At 39.5% G+C, this 20,088-nt stretch overlaps 1 protein-coding gene across 4 annotated transcripts in view; it reads left to right on the top strand.

Moving 5' to 3' along the window:
• Positions 1 to 20,088, top strand: part of COL19A1 (collagen type XIX alpha 1 chain) — a 339,106-nt gene that overhangs the window by 163,769 nt on the left and 155,249 nt on the right. For all 4 annotated transcript variants that reach the window (XM_048846009.2, XM_075126514.1, XM_048846011.2 and 1 more), the window contains exon 16: positions 19,531 to 19,584. In XM_048846009.2, the coding sequence (XP_048701966.2) occupies positions 19,531 to 19,584 (54 nt within the window). The remainder of the gene's footprint in view (positions 1 to 19,530; positions 19,585 to 20,088) is intronic.

Below are 20,088 nucleotides of genomic sequence, written 5' to 3' on the forward strand. Positions count from 1 at the left end.
ACATCATACAAAATGGAGTTAGTAACTGGATATAGATATAATCCAATCTGATCGCACCGCTGAACTTTTTTCGTATTGTTCTGGCATTTTTAAGGCAGGATATGTGGGAAAGAATATCAGAAATTGGGACCTATGCATCCATACTGAAATACAGTTTTTGAGGGATGAAGCAGGGAAGGCGAGAACAAAGAAGTGAGGACCTGTGAATCCTATGCACTTTGTCCAGCATAAAAAAGATTTTATATATAGGCTTCAGTTAGGAGGGAAAAAGTGGTACTTCTATACTAATGCACTGTTTACACATCCAAACTCTGATCACAGTCACAGAGAGGATGAATGTTTTTTCTGAAAATGATTAACAGTGAAATAGTTGACAAATTTGATATTCTAACTTGGAGATCCTTAGGCTTCAGAGTTAATGTTCTCATAGATGAATGGGAGTAGTTTACACTTCATACAGATTCCTAGATTTTAAGGCCTGAAGGGACCATTAGATCAGAAGTAGAGAAGATGATTTTGAGCTTAAGACACAGGAAGGAGTGTCAAGGAGATCTATATTTCATGTGCTCCATGGCTCAGGTATGGTCCTTGTGTGCCCCTCTCTTGCTAAAAAGAGACCACAAATCTAATCAAGCAATTAGAGAAATCTCGAACCTAAATTTTAGATGTGCTGACCACCCCCAGTTCCCATTTACTTCAGGTGGAGTTGTGAGTGCTCAGCTTCTCTGAAAATCAGGTCCAAGATGTATCAAGTTGGACATCCAAAATCAGAAGCTAGTTTTGAACTGCGTGGGCTTAACCTTACTGTAGCTTAAATCATTCATATGTATAAAACAGACATCTAAAGCTTTGAGATTTGTTGTTTGATGGAAGATGTTATAAAGTGTTCCAGTCCAGATGATTCAGGCATAGTAAAACAACTTTAATTCTGCAGAAACTGATGACGCCCTCAGAGAAGTGCTAGTACCATCTGAAGAATTTCCACATACAGTAATTGTTAACTGAGAGATGAGGCAAGATCACCACAGCAACTTGAAGACAGATTACAACACTGCTTGAATAGATAGTGCAGCAAGAAAACTGTCACTCTACCACTGCAAAGTGTCATAGGTGTCTAGTGGCAAAGTGTCATGGGTGTCTACAGAAAGGCAGATGAGGTCAGGGACAGTGATTAGGGGAAAATCCAATCCAGTCTCTAAATCTTATGCTTCATTTTGTGATTTTTATGTAGCCATGACTTTATAATACATAACCTCAGACGAAAGATGGCTCATTCTGCCATAAATAAATAGTAGGTCAGATAATACCCGAGGTTCAAATAACACTGAATTAGGCCTGATAGCAATACTATTCAGATTGCTGTAGCAAAGACTGCGGTGTCAGTGTTTCAGTTATAAACCTTGTTAAATTCAAGGGGTTAAAACTCATCACAAAATAATATTTTGGGCTGAAGCTTGGCATTATTTGGAGCCATTTCTGATTTTTCCTACTAAGAAAATGTTTTGTTTGGTTATTTTGGTGATATGGAAATATAAAATAAATTTGTTCTTGGGTGATTTGGGGGAATAACTAAAATAAAGTGAGCTGTGGCTCACGAAAGCTCATGCTCAAATAAATTGGTTAGTCTCTAAGGTGCCACAAGTACTCCTTTTCTTTTTGCGAATACAGACTAACACGGCTGTTCCTCTGAAACCTAAAATAAATTTCACTTTTAATTTGAAATTTTGTGAGGCAAACTACAAAAACAGAGATTCTGGACCAGATTTGGCACTAGCCTTTTTTGTGCTATTCATGTGATCCAAAGGGCCTGGATTCTGGCTTTAACTTTCAAGCAGAGAACCCCTTGCAGGTGTAAAGCTGGCAGATCATTTCCTATGTTAGCCACTCTCCACCCCAGTGTAGAGGAAGTGCTCAGGAAGCAGGGTGACACTGGTGTGGCAGAGCTCTGTTTTACTATGCTCATCCTCCACTGCATGAGGTTTCTTGGAGACCATGCACCAGTGGTATAAGTTAAAGCAGGGCCTAGGCTCCCATATTCTGTGCTGCCCCAGGCCTAGCATGAGCTAGAGCAAACCCAGTGTTGCTCTATTTCATGCCAGGGATATGCCATGATAGAAACAGGGAGCTGTAAGTAGCTCCCTGATTCTCCACCTACACCCCCAACACTGAGCAGAATTAGGGTGCAGGGGATACTGGAGGGAAAATCCACGTTTTTTTCAACAAGTGTTTAACTATGCATACATGACAGAGGTAACCATAAGAGCCAGTACAGCAGTGGTGGCCAACCTGAGCCTGAGAAGGAGCCAGAATTTACCAATGTACATTGCCCCCTGCTCACAGCACCTCCTGCCCACGATCAGCGCCTCCCCCTCCCTCCCCACACCTCCCGATCAGCTGTTTCTTGGCATGCAGGAGGCTCGGGGGGTGAGGGCAAGGAGCAAGGGCACTTCAGGCTCAGGGGACTGGGTGAGAAGGGGTGGAGTGGGGGCAGGACCTATGGCAGAACCAGGGGTTGAGCAGTGGGCACCCCCAGACACAAAGGAAAGTTGGCGCCTGTAACTTCAGCCTTGGAGTTGGTACCTATACAAGGAGCCGCATATTAACTTCTGAAGAACCACGTGGCTCAAGAGCCACAGGTTGGCCACCCCTGCAATACAGCATGGCTTGTAAATAATGCATGATCAGAATTAGTACGTGTGCCAAAATACATAATTACTCAATAAGCTATAACAGTCTTAACAGATAGATGAAACACATACCAAAATATTTTAACGAGAAATACTTCTTCTAAAGTTCCCCAAAATGTTTAGTCAGTTATAATGTATATTGACATGAGTCAAAATATGCATTGCTCTCAGAGATCATAATGGTCTGGAGAATCTGTCCAGTTAATAATACAAGTCTGAAAACCTTTCATAAAATCTCTTCACTGCCCTTCAAAAACCACCACCACCAACAAAACTTTAGGCATAGAGAAGAAGCAAAGAATTCAAGAGGGAATGCATGTGTCATATGGTTAAGTAAAGGTCTGATTGTAGCCCACTGAAGTCTAGGGGTTTGGGTCAGGCCCTAAAGCAATATGTTAGTTTGAGTGTTGCAAAGATAATATGCAGGTATAAAGTTCCACAATATTTCATATATTTTGTTGTTTTTAATGTAATTTCACCATGCTTGAAATGTTTAGAAAAAAGAAACTGAATTAGAAATATAATATAAGCAAAGTTGAGAAGGAGACATAAAGATAAATTTAAAAGCGTCTGTGCATTGAACTTCTGTTGAAGTAAGTAGTCAAAAGGAGTTTTGTTCAGGGAGGGTTTCTAGGATCTCTTGCAGTATTTAAGTATATGCATTTGAATCATACATTATTACACAATAAGCTCTAATGGCTCTGATCACTACATTTTTAAACATTTTTTTAAAAGATCTTCAGTTCAAGTTGTTATGTTTTCCTGAAGTCAGTGATTCATACATCTGCTCATGGAATATCCTTTACATTGAGTCCTTGATTATGGTAATGATTTGACACAGGAAATCCAAAGTTAGGGCTCATAGTCGTACTTCATTTCTGCCACTGTGTGTAGTTTGTAGTTTATAGTGCTTTACCTTTCTAAAGTACTATACAAGTATTAAAGGTTCATCATTGTTTTTTTATAACACTTTTTAAAAAATTTATAATAGTGTAAATTAGGAATGAAATTTTAATCTTCTCACTTTAGTTACATTTTTATACCCTTAACATTATGTAATATACTGTCTTATATGTGAATATATTATTTTGTTTTCAAGTCCTAAAAATTAATAATTTCTATGATAACTAGTGCTATCTTTAGAGACCCTCCAGGGAATAAAAACCAGGGGGTACAAATACAGAATTTAGGCTTAGGAAGGGAGAGACTGGTCTCTGAAATGTCACAGTTGGCTAAGCTCCTCTCTTCCTTTCTGGCATCACAGCTTAAGCCTGGGCATGTCATGTCAGAAGAGTGACAGGTGAAGGAAGGTAGTGCAGCGATCTCTCTTGTAAAATATATGAAAACTATTCCTCTTGACACTTGATCTGCTGCTTTTAGTTCCTCAGGAAAATGAGTGTCCATCTGTACGTTCTTGTGGATCTATCCCTTTTGGGAGTTATAAAATACTCATCCAGATGGCACCAAGTGTTTACACAGAAGCCAAAGGTTAAGTCAGTCACAAGCAAACGTACCTAAGACTTGCTTACTAAACAGATATTTGGAATGCTGGCTCTTTGGGCTTAGTTAAATCAAGCTCAAGGGAAATTCATACACAGATACTGTGCAGAGTAGTCAGCATGAGGAAATGGCAAATTCAGGTCTGGGCAAGTTCTGTGGTCACTTTTAGATTCAGTAAACAGACGATACACCAACAGCATACTGCAGCTTTGATGTAGCAGGTTATGTAATATTCACACAGGGATAAAACTGTAAATTATTTTATATCACAAAGTTTCAATATACACATTGTATTTAAAACCTTAATTATTGAATAGTTAACTAACTGAAGATGTAATATACTGTATCCTTGAGTGTTTAATATTAGCTGTTTGAAGTATGCTCTTCACACCTAGTGGGCTGATTCTACAGACATTTTCTATGCAACTGGTCCTTTCACACATCCCAAAATGGGACTACTAGTGTGAAAAAGGATGTGCAGATTCAGGCCCTAAAAGGGAAATCCTGTTTATAAATGTTTCATCCAGTGTTATTCTGCCTCTTAAAATTAAAAACTGCAGGTGAAAGCAGACTGATTAATAAAAGAATATATAACTTGGAAGTGATTTTATATTTTCATTGTTTAAAAAAATATGTCTCCAGTAACAGGAACCTGTATTTTAACCATTTCTGCCATTTAAATGGAGGTTATTAGAGTTCATGAAAATATTAACCTATCCATTTCTTTTGGGCTAGATGTAGTCATGGGATTATCTCCTGGTTTTTAAATGTTGTTTAAATGTGAGGGAAGACTCTGTCAAGGTAAACTTGTCTAGAGACGCAGACAATATTTCTGTAGTTTCAAGCTATTTTTATTTTTATCTCCTCTGCGCAGTAATACAGGAGAGCTGGTGCTTAGGGCCAGAGGGAAGATTTATGTTTTGGTCTCAGAGAAGATTTATGTTTTGTAAAAACCTGCAGTCTGCTCAGTTGACATGGAAATGATTTATGTGTCTTTCATTAGAAGAATGATGTGAGAATAGTTCCCTGTTCCTTTCTATTACTAGTGCACTTCACTGTAAAGAGGCATTTCAAGTGACTCTCTTTCAGGAGTTTAAATTATGCATTTTTTTGGCTTACAAAATAAACCCTTGTCTAGTAAAAGTGCTAAGTTCATAAACTATGAATTTTTATGACATAGTTCTGTCCATTTCTTATTGAAATGATGGTCTCTGTTGAAAATAAATTAAAATAGATTTAAAGCTCCACTGTCTGAAAAAGGTGTAGAAATTACCACACCCATAGGAAAATGAGATTATAGTTTTGTTTGCTTCACTAATATATTATAAAAATGTAGTAGGCCATATTTTGATGTAGTCTGATATATACAGTTAGGGCTAAATTCTGCTTCGATACTTACTGAAGTCTGTGGAGTGGTGACAGAGTAACCAGTGATAGAACTGGAGTCTGCAAAACACCTATTGATTTCAGTAGGAGCACTATGGGCCCTGATCCTGTAGCTGCTCTGCATATGGAACTTCCATATACTTCAGTGAGTTTTGAATGCAGGGTCAGGTCCCATTTAGATTAAATTAATCCCACATGCATATTTTAAAGAAATATTGATCGAATTTCCTCATAAAATTTGTGGTACTATAGTGAAGAAAGTAAATGTGACCTATAGTAGAACCCTGATTTCATGAACATTGATCTTATCTTTCTGCCATCCAATGCAACTTAAATCTGTCAGCCTCCTTTCAAGTGTGGTTTTGAAAAAGACAGATTTGGTGGGAAAGAAGAGATGCAGTTGTCACAAAGAAAAGTCAGGCATACTGTGTACATTTGTAACATACACTATAATTGAATGATTAATAAATTAATTTACGCACTGTACCTTCTATAATTTTGAGATGTTCAGTTTTGTGAGCATTTCAATTTTTGCTCAATCCCCAATTAGTTCATAAAATAGGGGTTCCGCTATAAAACAATATATTGCTCATAGTGGGTCATTCATGGCATTTAGCCACAGCCCCGCATTAGAGGCAAGGCAGAGCAGCAGCACCCTGGCTCAGAGATAGTGTGCATGTTGAGGGCTTTAGGTTGCGCTGGAGTTCGCAACACCCCTTTAAAGGAGGAGTATGGCATTAAGGGCCTCAAGCCAGCATATCTAGCTGAGAAGTAGTGGAGTCAAACAAAAACTCTGCTTACTTCCTGTCCCTTCCTTCCCCAATTTAGCCAATTTATACAGTGACAAACCCCTGTGGTTGTCTGAGCATAGTGGCTGTGATTCTTAGCATCCCATGCAAGTCCAGGGAAGGCTCTTTGCTCCCTCCAGCATGCAGCAGCCTTTTGTTACTTCAAAATTATGGTTGACATTAATGGTCACCTTTTAATCATGATAGTAAATTCCTGGTACTACTTGTGCTAATTAATGTCATTTTACCATTGATCCTTGCAAGAGGCAGGGCCATATAGTGCCTTCTATCCAAGTCAGGACTTCCATTCATACCAATGAGAAATGTGCATGCAGTTCAACATCAGCATATAGTAGTAGACATCACTGATCCATCTGTAAAGGAAAATACAGAGAAAGGGCCAAATTCTGCTCTGTTACTCCCTATCATATAAATGAGAGCAGATCTGGTTCTATGGTATTTGAATAATTCCTTTTACAGAGTCAACATACACTTTTGTTTAGAAATTTATTATTGCCAACTGAACAACTAAGTAATGTCTGTGACACTTGAGTCCTAGAAAGGTTTATTATTATTTAGTTAAATATTATAAAAACTCACACATTCCAAACACGGGGAAGTGATCTGTTCACACATCGCTATGAGAGATGGTTCCGCATGCCTGATTTAGATTTTTGGGTACTTTTGACTTGTCTCCCTAAACTCCACATATAGCTTACCTGCTGTCTTGCAGAAATTACTGTTAGAATGGGATTCACCTAAGAATCTGACTGCTTCATAATGAGAAAAAAATAAAATCTATAATATGAGTTTTGTACCTACATTTTTTTTATTGAATTAATTGTGAAGTTCTCATGAAGAAGCAGTTCCATGCTTCAGTGAGGCTGATGCATTTATTTTTTGTGCTAATAATGGAAGTCGCCATGCATGGAATCCACTTCAGCAGAACAAAGAGTTTATGGAGATCCTGCCCAATCTCATGTTTCAAGAACCATCAGACACACTCTGTACTAACTTTTATATACTTAAAATACACTTATATAATATTTTTGTTGTACTGTGTTTTTGGCATGGGCTGTAAGTTGTCTCAGGAAGTAAGTAATATGAATAATGTCTGTAAGTAACTTCACTTGTCCACTTCAGCTGCTTTTCATAATTGACTGAGGTTATGATTAGTACTTTGCTTTTGTTCAAAACATGTTCTAATGTAATTAATTTGAACCATTAAATGTAATAAGCAGACATCTGCTGTGTTTCTGTAAACATTTTTAAAAACCTGTTAAATCAATACAAGTGTTTTTTTGTGTCTTCATGGTCACATGAGAAGATTTTACTCTTTATCCTGTAGTGAGCAGCTTATAATAGGGAGGTTATATGAAATCTAACACACTTCAGTTGATACCGCCTGAAACTACAAACAGTTTAACAAGATTGCACTGCTAGTCACATACTTCCATCATTGCCAAACACATTTCTTTTCTCTCAGCTAAGGTTTAATAACTCTTATATACTCTATCTCCAATTACTTGTCAAAAATGTTAATTTAGGATATGATCAGCTGAAAATTTTAACAATTACTATGTGTCATCAGTAACTATAATGCAAGAAACCCACATACATTTTAATGATTTATTCAAGATATTTAACAAAACTCATACAGATTCTTCCATGTTAGCCCATGAAACTTATGTATGGGAATTGTGGTGCTAAAATATTAAAATTATAGATTCTGTGCTCTGTGTGAGATTTTACAGTATGTGAGTTAAAGAGACAAGGTGGGTGAGCTAATGTCTTTTATTGGTCTAATTTTTGTTGGTGAGAGAGACAAGCTTACACAAAGTTCTTCAGGTGACAAACTCAAAAGCTTGTCTCTCTCACTGACAAAAGTTGGTCCAATAAAAGATATTACGTACTTTGTCTCTCTGATATCCTGGTACCGATTTGGCTACAATAACACTGCATACAAATGTGTGAGTTTTCAGATTAATTTAAAAGATTCACCGCTACTTCTATACCATTTTGAAAATCCAGCATTCCCCTTCCATTCCCACTGCTAACAGCTTAGTCCACATCTCTATCATCTGTCACTTTATTTACTGAAACCCCCTTGTTGCTGCGTATCTAACCCAAACACTACAACCAAGATCCTTTCTCTTGCCCACTAATCTCTTGCAAATTCCTTTATAAATTTCCACTTTTCTCTGCTTCAAGTTTAGGCGACTCAACTTCATTTTCAAGGCTTTGCACAACTCAACATCTGCCTGTGTATCTTATTTAATCTCTTTTTAAGCCCCTATTCACCCTCTATGTTCTTCGCAAGGTTCCTGATTGATGCCTCCTTTGCCCATTCCTGAAACTCTTGATTTTGTTTCTTTTTCATGACACCTCTTAGTGTCCTTCTCTCATTTAACTTTCACCAAGCACACTCTGCCTCCTTTTTTAGAAAGCCTCCTAGAAGCCTGTCAGTTCCATGAAAGGTATTGGCAATAGAGACTGCATATACCCCTTGTTCTGTATTTGATCTGCTTGTGCCCTTAGATTGTACTGTCTCAGGGCAGTAACTTGTTTGGCCAATTTTTACATGGTGCATATTGGACTTTGTACATATGAAACCCTAAAATAAATGTATATAAACATATATAGCTTTAGTCTTTGGGTCATGTCATGTCCTCCCATGGAAAAACCTGCAGGAGGGCAAAGGAAGTTTAGAAAACTTTCACTGAGTTTCAAAGAGATCATCCAGTTGGGTTGGAGTGGGGTTCACTTGTCCGCAAAGTGGGTACAGAGCATGACTTTCTCAAGATTTTCAGAAAAATCCCATGGATCTCATGCCATCGGTGGAAGGCTGCCCTCTATTTCCCCTGCCAAAACATGACCCCATCTAGAGTACTGATACTTACATCTTACCACACCTCATTGTCGTCTCCAAGAAGATATAGCAGTGCAGAACAGGACCACATGAGAATTAAGGTTGATGTGGTCACCTTAGTTCCTGTGGGTATTGCTAAACATGTTTGCTAGGAAGTGGTGACACGGGTAAAACAAACCACCTTCTCCCAGACACAGGTTTTCCCATCCCAAACTGACAGAGTTTATTATCAAGAGAGCATTTCATGAGGTGAGATGGGGTGGATGCACAACATCTCTCTCAAACAGCTGGGGAGTTCTTTTTCTGGATTTCCTCTACTGTTATGTCCATTACTCCAAAATCTAGCCTTTGATTTCCTTATTAGAATCATAGAAGTTAGATATAGAAAAGACATAGAATCATAGGACTGGAAGGAAGAAGAAAAGGAGTACCAGTGGCACCTTAGAGACTAACCAATTTATTTGAGCATAAGCTTTCATGAGCTACAGCTCACTTCATCGGATGCTGTAGCTCACGAAAGCTTATGCTCAAATAAATTGGTTAGTCTCTAAGGTGCCACTAGTACTCCTTTTCTTTTTGTGAATACAGACTAACACGGCTGCTACTCTGAAAACTGAGGACTGGAAGGGACATTGTTAGGTCATCTAGTCCAGCTCCCTGAACTCATGACAGGACCAAGCATTATCTAGACGATCCTAACAGGTGTTTGTCTAACCTGCTCTTAAAAATCTCCAATGATGGAGATTCCACAACCTCCCTAGGTAATTTATTTCAGTGCTTAACAACCCTGACAGTTAGGAATTTTTTACTAATGTCCAACCTAAGGCACCCTTGCTGCAATTTAAGCCCATTGCTTCTTGTCCTTAGAGGTTAAGGAGAACAATTGTTCTCCCTCTTCCTTGTAACAACCTTTTATGTGCTTGAAAACTGTTATCATGTCCCCTCTCACGCTTCTCTTTTCCGGACTAAACAAACTTATTTTTTTCAATCTTTCCTCATAGGTCATGTTTTTTAGACCTTTAATCATTTTTGTTGCTCTTCTCTAGACTTTCTCCAATTTGTCCACATCTTTCCTGAAATATGGTGCCCAGAACTGGACACAATACTCCAGTTGAGGCCCAATCAGTTCGGAGTAGAATGAAAAAATTACTTCTTGTATCTTACTTACAACGCTCCTGCTAAATACATCCCAGAATGATGTTTGCTCTTTTTTGCAACAGTGTTACACTGTTGACTCATATTTGGCTTGTGATCCACTGTAAGCCCTAGGTCCCTTTCCGCAGTACACCTTCCTAGGCAGTCATTTCCCATTTTGCATGTGTGCAACTGATTGTTGCTTCCTAAATGGAGTACTTTGCATTTGTCCTTATTGAATTTCATCCTATTTACTTCAGACCATTTCTCCAGTTTGTCCAGATCATTTTGAATTTTAATTCTGTCCTCCAAAGCACTTGCAACCTCTCCCAGCTTGGCATCATCCACAAACTTTACAAGTGTACTCTCTATACCATTCTCTAAATCATTGATGAAAATATTGACCAGACCTGGACCCAGAACTGATCCCTGTGGGACGCCACTCAATATGCCCTTCTGGTTTACTGCAAACCCCTTTTAACTACTCTCTGGGAATAGTTTTTCAGCCAGTTATGTAGCCACCTTATAGTAGCTCCATCTAGGTTGTATTTCCCTAGTTTGTTTATGAGAAGGTTGAGAAACAGTATCAAAAGCCTTATTAAAGTCAATATATACCAGATCTACCGCTCCTCTCCTCCCCCCACCACAAGGCTTGTTACCCTGTTGAAGAAAGCTATCCGGCTGGTTTGGCATGATTTGTTCTTGACAAATCCATGTTGAATATTACTTATCACCTTATCTTCTAGGTGTTTGCAAGTTGATTGCTTAATTATTTGCTCCATTATCTTTCTGGCTATTGACATTAAGCTGACTGGTTTGTAATTTCCCAGGTTGTCCTTTTTTTTCCTTTTTATAGATTGGCACTATAATTGCCCTTTTCCAGTCCTCTGGAATCTCTCCGGTCTTCCATGACTTTTCAAAGATAATCGCTAATGGCTCCGATATCTCCTCAGTCATCTCCTTGAGTATTCTAGGATGCATTTCACCAGGTCCTGGTGACTTGGAGACATCTAACTTTTCTAAGTAATTTTTAACTTGTTCTTTTCCTATTTTAGCTTCATACTCAACTTCATTTTCACTGGCAATAACTGTGTTAGACGTGCAATCACTACTAACCTTTTTGGTGAAAACTGAAACAAAAAAATCATTTAGCCGTTTCCACATTTTCTGTTATTGTTTTTCCCCCCTCATCGAGTAACAGGCCTACCCTCTCTTTGGTCTTCCTCTTGCTTCTAATGTATTTGTGGGTTGTTTTCTTGTTACACTTTATGTCTCTTGCTAGTTTAAGCTCATTTTGTGTCTTGGCCTTTCTGATTTTGTCCCTTCATACTTGTGTTATTTGTTTATATTCATCCTTTGTAATTTGGCCTAGTTTCCACATTTTGTAGGACTCTCTTTTGAGTTTGTCATTGAAGATATCATGGCTAAGCCAGGTTGGTCTCTAGCCATCTTCCTATCTTTCCTATGCACTGGGATACTTTGCTCTTCTGCCCTTAGGTTTAAGTTCATCCCATTGCCAGTAGAGAATTATCCACTATGGTAGATTCTTCAGTTTTTCCAGTCTAATTTTAACTAACTTAAGCAATGGGTGCTTCTCTACTTCCTTTGTAGTGAGAAGGACTCACTGTTGGACAACTGTCCCTTTCATTCATTTTGAAAGTTACTCTCAAAGGTGACTGAAGGTGTATAGTTATTTTTGTCTAGGACCTCACTGAGTAAAGAGCAGTAGCTGCTATTTTATTACATTTCTAAAACTAGGATGTTGGGTACTTTGGAACATATTGTTTTTTCATTTATAAGCCAGAAGGCCTTAATGAAACCTAAATTTCAGTGACAGGGAGGTCCCTTTGTACAGAGCGGTTCTTCCATTCCAGTTTCCATTTACACTCAGCACTCCTCCTTTTCCTTGAATATAAACCTCCTTAGCTGTTTCTTTGTCCTTAATTGTGATATTTTAAAATTAGAAGAAAAAGAATGAGCATAGATTTAGAACAGAAAATGTTGGCTACAAAACTAGTTGTCACTGTGTTATGACAGTTTTTTCCCATTAGGACTTTGTTTTACAGGTGCTGAGTGCTTCCTTCTATATAAGGAACGCCAAACTCTGTACTTCTCTGTAAGGCTAACAGCAGTCTTCGAAGGTAGTGTCTTCGGTAAAATCATTCGTAAATTTAATTTTTTTACTTTATGAATAAATATTTGATGTGTTCTAATTTTACCTAATTGCTTCCACCAATGGATAGATTATAGGTCATATTCTGAGCTGTCTTTTTATCTTGAGGGTATATAATAATGGCTGCTTTTGAACCACTCAGTTTCTGAAGTTATTAGAAAAGTCATTGCATCGGGATCCTTAATTTTTAGTTTAAGGAATCTATTTTATATTTTGCAAGCAAACATAAAAAAATGGCTCTCCAAGGTTCCAAGTACCCTTGCCATCAATTTACAATACATTTCATAATCAAATAATTACAAAGCAAGGCAACATCTTGCTCCCCTATGTACAACCACTATTCAGGAGGGGGAGAAAATCACAAACTAAAATCTTTCCAACCCTTGAATTCCCAGCAACAGTATCACCAAAAAGATGAGTTATCTATGCGTTGTACTTGGGATCAGAGTAACAGCCGTGTTAGTCTGTATTCGCAAAAAGAAAAGGAGTACTTGTGGCACCTTAGAGACTAACCAATTTATTTCAGCATAAGCTTTCATGAGCTACAGCTCACTTCATCGGATGCATACTGTGGAAAGTGTAGAAGATCTTTTTATACACACAAAGCATGAAAAAATACCTCCCCCCACCCCACTCTCCTGCTGGTAATAGCTTATCTAAAGTGATCACTCTCCTTACAATGTGTATGATAATCAAGTTGGGCCATTTCCAGCACAAATCCAGGTTTTCTTCCCCCCCCCAAACCCACTCTCCTGTTCGTAATAGCTTATCTAAAGTGATCGCTCTCCTTACAATGTGTATGATAATCAAGGTGGGCCATTTCCAGCACAAATCCAGGGTTTAACAAGAACGTCTGGGGGGGGGGGAGGGTAGGAAAAAACAAGGGGAAATAGGTTACCTTGCATAATGACTTAGCCACTATTAGTCTCTATTCAAGCCTAAGTTAATTGTATCCAATTTGCAAATGAATTCCAATTCAACAGTCTCTCGCTGGAGTCTGGTTTTGAAGTTTTTTGTTGCTATATTACAACTTTCATGTCTGTAATCGTGTGACCAGAGAGATTGAAGTGTTCTCCGACTGGTTTATGAATGTTATAATTCTTGACATCTGATTTGTGTTCATTTATTCTTTTACATAGAGACTGTCGAGTTTGACCAATGTACATGGCAGAGGGGCATTGCTGGCACATGATGGCATATATCACATTGGCGGATGTGCAGGTGAATGAGCCTCTGATAGTGTGGCTGATGTGATTAGGCCCTATGATGGTGTCCCCTGAATAGATATGTGGGCACAGTTGGCAACGAGCTTTGGTGCAAGGATAGGTTCCTGGGTTAGTGGTTGTGTTGTGTGGTATGTGGTTGCTGGTGAGTATTTGCTTCAGGTTGGGGGGTTGTCTGTAGGCAAGGACTGGCCTGTCTCCCAAGATTTGTGAGAGTGTTGGGTCATCCTTCAGGATAGGTTGTAGATCCTTAATAATGCGTTGGAGGGGTTTTAGTTGGGGACTGAAGGTGACGGCTAGTGGCGTTCTGTTATTTTCTTTGTTAGGCCTGTCCTGTAGTAGGTGACTTCTGGGAACTCTTCCGGCTCTATCAATCTGTTTCTTCACTTCCGCAGGTGGGTATTCTAGTTGTAAGAATGCTTGATAGAGATCTTGTAGGTGTTTGTCTCTGTCTGAGGGGTTGGAGCAAATGCGGTTGTATCGCAGAGCTTGGCTGTAGACAATGGATCGTGTGGTGTGGTCAGGGTGAAAGCTGGAGGCATGTAGGTAGGAATAGCGGTCAGTAGGTTTCCGGTATAGGGTGGTGTTTATGTGACCATCGTTTATTAGCACTGTAGTGTCCAGGAAGTGGATCTCTTGTGTGGACTGGACCAGGCTGAGGTTGATGGTGGGATGGAAATTGTTGAAATCATGGTGGAATTCCTCAAGGGCTTCTTTTCCATGGGTCCAGATGATGAAGATGTCATCAATATAGCGCAAGTAGGGTAGGGGCATTAGGGAACGAGAGCTGAGGAAGCGTTGTTCTAAGTCAGCCATAAAAATGTTGGCATACTGTGGGGCCATTCAGATACCCATAGCAGTGCTGCTGATTTGAAGGTCTACATTCTCCCCAAATGTGAAATAGTTACGGATGAGGACAAAGTCACAAAGTTCAGCCACCAGGTTTGCCGTGACATCATCGGGGATAGTGTTCTTGACGGCTTGTAATCCATCTTTGTGTGGAATGTTGGTGTAGAGGGCTTCTACATGCATAGTAGCCAGGATGGTGTTATCAGGAAGATCACCGATGGATTGAAGTTTCCTCAGGAAGTCAGTGGTGTCTCGAAGGTAGCTGGGAGTGCTGGTAGCGTAGGGCCTGAGGAGGGAGTCTACATAGCCAGACAATCCTGCTGTCAGGGTGCCAATGCCTGAGATGATGGGGCGCCCAGGATTTCCAGGTTTATGGATCTTGGGTAGTAGATAGAATATCCCAGGTCGCGGTTCCAGGGGTGTGTCTGTGCGGATTTGATCTTGTGCTTTTTCAGGAAGTTTCTTGAGCAAATGCTGTAGTTGCTTTTGGTAACTCTCAGTGGGATCATAGGGTAATGGCTTGTAGAAACTCGTGTTGGAGAGCTGCCGAGCAGCCTCTTGTTCATATTCCGACCTATTCATGATGACAACAGCACCTCCTTTGTCAGCCTTTTTGATTATGATGTCAGAGTTGTTTCTGAGGCTGTGGATGGCATTGTGTTCCGCATGGCTGAGGTTATGGGGCAAGTGATGCTGCTTTTCCACAATTTCAGCCCGTGCACGTCGGCGGAAGCACTCTATGTAGAAGTCCAGTCTGCTGTTTCGACCTTCAGGAGGAGTCCATCTAGAATCCCTCTTTCTGTAGTGTTGGCAGGGAGACCTCTGTGGATTAGTATGTTGTTCAGAGGTATTTTGGAAATATTCCTTGAGACGGAGACCAGCAGGAGAGTGAATTTGTGTGGGGGGGTGGAGGGTGAGAAAACCTGGATTTGTGCTGGAAATGGCCCACCTGTTGATCACTTTAGATAAGCTATTACCAGCAGGACAGTGGGGTGGGAGGAGGTATTGTTTCATATTCTCTGTGTGTATATAAAGTCTGCTGCAGTTTCCACGGTATACATCTGATGAAGTGAGCTGTAGCTCACGAAAGCTCATGCTCAAATAAATTGGTTAGTCTCTAAGGTGCCACAAGTACTCCTTTTCTTTTTGCGAATACAGACTAACATGGCTGTTCCTCTGAAATTGTAAGGAGAGTGATCACTTTAGATAAGCTATTACCAGCAGGAGAATGGGGTGGGGGGAGGTATTTTTTCATGCTTTGTGTGTATAAAAAGATCTTCTACACTTTCCACAGTATGCATCCGATGAAGTGAGCTGTAGCTCACAAAAGCTTATGCTCAAATAAATTGGTTAGTCGCTAAGGTGCCACAAGTACTCCTTTTCTTTTTGTACTTGGGATGTTAACAGTGCTGGGCAAATTTGGAGGAGTGAATTCTAAAGTAGAGGAGCATTAACAGAGAATGCATACACACACATACACACATACGTGTGTATGTGTGTGTGTGTTTAAACTACATAGCTTCACTGTCAAGGTTCCTCCCCCACTCTGAACTCTAGGGTACAGATGTGGGGACCTGCATGAAAAAACTCCTAAACTTATCTTTACCAGCTTAGGTCAAAACTTCCCCAAGGTACAAAATATTCCCCCCATCGTCCTTGGATTGGCCGCTACCACCACCAAACTAATACTGGTTACTGGGGAAGAGCTGTTTGGACGCGTCTTTCCCCCCAAAATACTTCCCAAAACCTTGCACCCCACTTCCTGGACAAGGTTTGGTAAAAAGCCTCACCAATTTGCCTAGGTGACTACAGACCCAGACCCTTGGATCTTAAGAACAATGAACAATCCTCCCAACACTTGCACCCCCCCTTTCCTGGGAAATGTTGGATAAAAAGCCTCACCAGTTTGCATAGGTGACCACAGACCCAAACCCTTGGATCTGAGAACAATGAAAAAGCATTCAGTTTCTTACAAGAAGACTTTTAATAAAAATAGAAGTAAATAGAAATAAAGAAATCCCCCCTGTAAAATCAGGATGGTAGATATCTTACAGGGTAATTAGATTCAAAAACATAGAGAACCCCTCTAGGCAAAACCTTAAGTTACAAAAAAGATACACAGACAGAAATAGTTATTCTATTCAGCACAATTCTTTTCTCAGCCATTTAAAGAAATCATAATCTAACACATACCTAGCTAGATTACTTACTAAAAGTTCTAAGACTCCATTCCTGGTCTATCCCCGGCAGAAAACCAGCATATAGACAGACACACAGACCCTTTGTTTCTCTCCCTCCTCCCAGCTTTTGAAAGTATCTTGTCTCCTCATTGGTCATTTTGGTCAGGTGCCAGCGAGGTTACCTTTAGTTTCTTAACCCTTTACAGGTGAGAGGAGCTTTCCCCTGGCCAGGAGGGATTTCAAATGGGTTTACCCTTCCCTTTATATTTATGACAGGAGCATTAACCGAGAATGCATACACACACATACGTGTGTATGTGTGTGTGTGTTTAAACTACATAGCTTCACTACAGTTAGTGCTGTATGATTTCTGGTTCACACACGAAATTTTTCACTTTAACATACACAAATATATTCTAGCAAGTTAACAGTTATATTTGTTTCAGACTAACAGCTGTGTTAGTCTGTATTCGCAAAAAGAAAAGGAGTACTTGTGGCACCTTAGAGACTAACCAATTTATTTCAGCATAAGCTTTCGTGAGCTGCAGCTCACTGTGAAGTGAGCTGCAGCTCACGAAAGCTTATGCTCAAATAAATTGGTTAGTCTCTTCGTTGTATCTGTGACTTTGTGAACAACTATGCATCATCAACCATTAATAGAAAATTTTGAAATTGTTTGCAGCATAAATGTAGTTTGAAGCAGTTTTGAAGTGTCTGAAACAATAACTTGTTAACATTTTAAATTAAAGTGAGAGAATATCATGTAGTGAATTAAAGTCTGAGGCGTTCTCCCAGCTGTTGTGATTCAGAGTGGAGAAATTATATAAATGGGAAAGCTCTTGAACAGATTAATTTTTATTTAAAACTGAATTCATACAATTCATTTTAATAAAGTGATATCGTCTTTTGAAGATTTGGGAGGTAGCAATTTAAACCTCATTACTTTTCTCAATTTTATCGCCTGAATTACAGATCATAATGTTTTAATTCACTTTCTGGAAATATAGAGTTTTCTAAAAACTTGACTTATGAGAGGCTTGATTCAACACTTCTAAACTAGCCAAAAGGGGAGTTTATCTTGAATAAATAAAAAACCTAAGGCTCCAATCCTGTGACTTGTTATGCACAGCCAGAACCCTGCACCTTGACCTCAACAGTGAGGCTGGATGTGGGCTTACGGGTTGACCAGAGCACAGTCACTTATAGGATCAGGGCAAAGTGCCTAAACTTGATCTCAGAGATATGGTGTGGATTGCTATTTATTGGCTGAGCTTGCAAGACCCTACACTCGAAGGTGTTTGTATGTATGTAATGTGATGACTTTTGAACACTGCATCAAATCAGTTCCAATATGTCAGGGAATGTTATAGGCATCACTGGCCAGAATCCTATTGAATTGGGGAGCAATTGGAAAATTGAAAGAGGAGATTGGGAGAGGGTAGAATGTGGGACACATGGAGTCCCTGCCATTGATTTAGCACAACCACAGCTTCAGGCACCTCCACTGTAGGTCAGACTTGTTGATGGTGCCCATTAACACCTTAAAGAATAGCAATACTTTATCTAATCTCTGTCCATGCTCCCTTGATATGCTGAATGTTTTCTCACCCAGACAAATGATACGGTTGCAATGGCAGTGTGCTCATAGTCCCTAGCTTTGGGGGAGAAGAGGGACACTGGTATGGGGGAATGGACAGGCAACATAGTTCCTGGTGGGGAAGATAAGTTGAGTGGCTCTGATGTGGAGGAAGAGGACACACAAAATCCTAGCTTGGGGTAGAAAAAGGAATAGGAAAAGCTGCAGCATGCACAGACGCTGACATGGGAGATAATGGGAACCTAGGAATGGGGGGCAGTCAGAACTCAAGTGTGACACAGAGGTCCATTGGTGCCAGCTGGCAAAAGGTTCACTACTCTGTGTCAGCAAACATAATAGGCCTGACAAACTCTTCACCTAAGACACTGCTTTCATGGTACTTATCCATAAATAAGTCTTGTAAGGTGTCAGATAAAAGCTGGTGTTACACTGGTCATTATTATCATTGTGAAAAGTATGTACAAATGATATTTTAAAAAGTTATGTATGTATACTGATAATACAGTATTCCTGAGCCTCTGTATCAAGTATGAGTCACCTGCAGAGAGTGGTTTTTTCTCGGATCAGGAATGTTTGTGTATCTAGCTAACTGGCATATAAATTAAGCATTTAATGTTTCATGATGGGCCTCCGAGTTTGAACTGAATGCTGATAAAGAGCAGGATGGGAAGGTAGCACTCAGGTAATTCATGGTGGAGGGGGATGGAGGAGTGCAAGGAGCCCCTGCTGTGCAGTAAGCTCAGCCTACACAAGCTACAGAGTGTGCAAACCCCTAGCTTAATGAAGCCAGCTAATTTGTATGTGGCATGCTGACTTTACATGATATGTGGTAGTACAAGATACAAATCATAGTTAAACCCTTTATAACTATATTTAAAACAGTACTGCGTCAAAACCCAATAATTATTCTGGTCCATTGGCTTTTATATGGCACAATATGATTATGCTGGTATTACAATCATCAATAAAAATTGTTATTTTTTTTTTACACATGAATATAATGTAGTCCTGAACGTAAGGCGATCTCTTTCAGTAATGAACATTTTAAGTTTCTTTTGGTTACAAGTATGGTTTGTTACAGGCTGAGTCAAATTAAGTCAAGATCATCTTGAAATGTTACATTCTTGAATGTTTGTATTTCCAGGGTTTGCCAGGGCTAGAAGGTCCTCCCGGTCCACCAGGGAAAGAAGGTCAGAGGGTGAGTAAACTTTGTGAACAACTGGCAAGTGTGTGAACTGAGGTTAATGTGTTCTTTCTGAGCACCAATAAAAATAAGACTAAAAGATAGCAGCTGAGTATGAAGCATTCTCTCAAATTGAGCTTTGAAATGTGAGTTTTGTCTTTGTTTGAATGAGATTTAACAGTTAAACAATCTTAAATGTTTTAATGACTGGCAGCACAGATTTGTAGCTTGGGTAAAGTGCATCTGCTGTAATTTAAACTGGAAAAATAATAAAAAAATGATCTCAACTTTCAGTTCTGTTGTGAGAACGGAAGGTATCCTAGGGTACATATCATACGTCAGCGCGTGATTTTTATGCTAAGTATTATACAGCTTAAAGCTAGGGCCAATGATCAGGGTATTATTGTTTTGATATGTGCATGTCACAGTTGATAATATCTATACAAGAAATGGATAACAGTTAGAAAGAAATAAGAAGCAACCAAGATGTGCTCAAAACTTGAAATGAATCTAGACCCA

Source organism: Caretta caretta, chromosome 3, assembly GCF_965140235.1.
Source record: "Caretta caretta isolate rCarCar2 chromosome 3, rCarCar1.hap1, whole genome shotgun sequence".
NCBI lineage: Eukaryota > Metazoa > Chordata > Testudines > Cheloniidae > Caretta > Caretta caretta.